Below are 1,352 nucleotides of genomic sequence, written 5' to 3' on the forward strand. Positions count from 1 at the left end.
TGAAATATATTTATGTTTGTGGTTGTAATGTGACAAAATATGGAAAAGTTCAAGGGGTATGAATACTTTTGCAAACCACTGTATCTAGTTTGCATTTAAATTACTCTTTTTTTTGTCAATCCAGTTCAAGAAAGCCTCATAGCTAATTGATATTAGCCAAAAATAAGATGTCATAAAGACTGAGACTCATTCACAAATAATACACACGCGAACACTTAAACAAGGAGTGTCAAACTCATTTTCACTGTGGGCCACATGACTGTTAAGGTGGCCCTCAAAGGGCCAGTTGTCATTAACCTTGATGTTTCATGTTTAGTTTCAACTAAACACAAAACGTCACACTCCTCATCTCGTCTCTATGGCTGAGAACCACTAACAAAAGCTCCATGTGATATACCCTCCCACTTTCCCACAGGGAATTCCCACTGTAGAGGTATTTCAGTTTAAATTTATGACTTGCAAGAGGGAAATTCCCACGTCCCAGTACAACTGGGCTACAACAAAAGTAGCCGGAGATTTTACATGTTGAATTTTGCTGTCTGCCAGCAAATTTTGAACCCTGTGCAGCTTCATCTAGTGGTAGGATGATGAAATTTTCCTTTAATACATCTTTGAAGCTCTTGCGGGCCACTTAAAGTGCTATGGCAGGCCACATTTGGCCCACAGACACATAAATCCTTGTTTCTCAACATAAGAAGGTTTTAGTTTAAACCTCTACCATGAAGATCAGCAGGTGATATGTATTCTTTCAAAGAATGTCAGAATTTTTGTTTTGTTTGGGTGTTATTTTGTATGTTTCACCCTGCAGTCTCTGTCCACAGAACGATATTGTCACAACCAGTTCTCACACTCTTCTTTTATGTGAAGGGCAGTTTGTTATTTATCAAGTAATGTTTTTTATGACACTTCTCTGATAGCTGATCCAGACCGTCAGCGCAACTGATGCCGATGAGCCTTTATCAGGACACAAGTTCTTCTTCAGTTTGGCTCCTGAAGCAATGTACCGCAGCAACTTCTCTGTTCGAGACAACGGAGGTGAGGGATTGATTATTACCCACCACCACAGGAAAAAAAAGTTTCTCTGTAGCATTAGCAGAATATGGAGTGAACATTTGATGGACTTTCGTTAAACTTGTTTTCCTAAAGTTTCTGGTCTTGGGCTCTGGTGGTGGTATTAACTATAATAATAATAATAATAACTCCTTTTTATGTTTTGCTTTAAGCCACAGCAAAATACTATATATATGATGAATGAAATAAAAAATTAATAGTTTTATAACTTTTGTTTTATTTGGTTTTAGGTGAGTTGCAGCATGTTCTTAAACTTACTCAAAAAATTATCATATGTGACC

At 37.3% G+C, this 1,352-nt stretch overlaps 1 protein-coding gene across 1 annotated transcript in view; it reads left to right on the plus strand.

Annotated features, from left to right (window-relative positions):
• The window catches only part of LOC106521322 (cadherin-6), a gene marked incomplete in the record, with an annotated part of 48,929 nt that overhangs the window by 43,472 nt on the left and 4,105 nt on the right, over positions 1–1,352 (plus strand). The window contains 1 exon segment of the mRNA XM_014013849.1: positions 918–1,035. Coding sequence (XP_013869303.1) covers positions 918–1,035 — 118 coding nt within the window.

This window comes from Austrofundulus limnaeus, unplaced genomic scaffold (genome assembly GCF_001266775.1).
Source record: "Austrofundulus limnaeus strain Quisiro unplaced genomic scaffold, Austrofundulus_limnaeus-1.0 Scaffold106, whole genome shotgun sequence".
Taxonomy (NCBI): domain Eukaryota; kingdom Metazoa; phylum Chordata; class Actinopteri; order Cyprinodontiformes; family Rivulidae; genus Austrofundulus; species Austrofundulus limnaeus.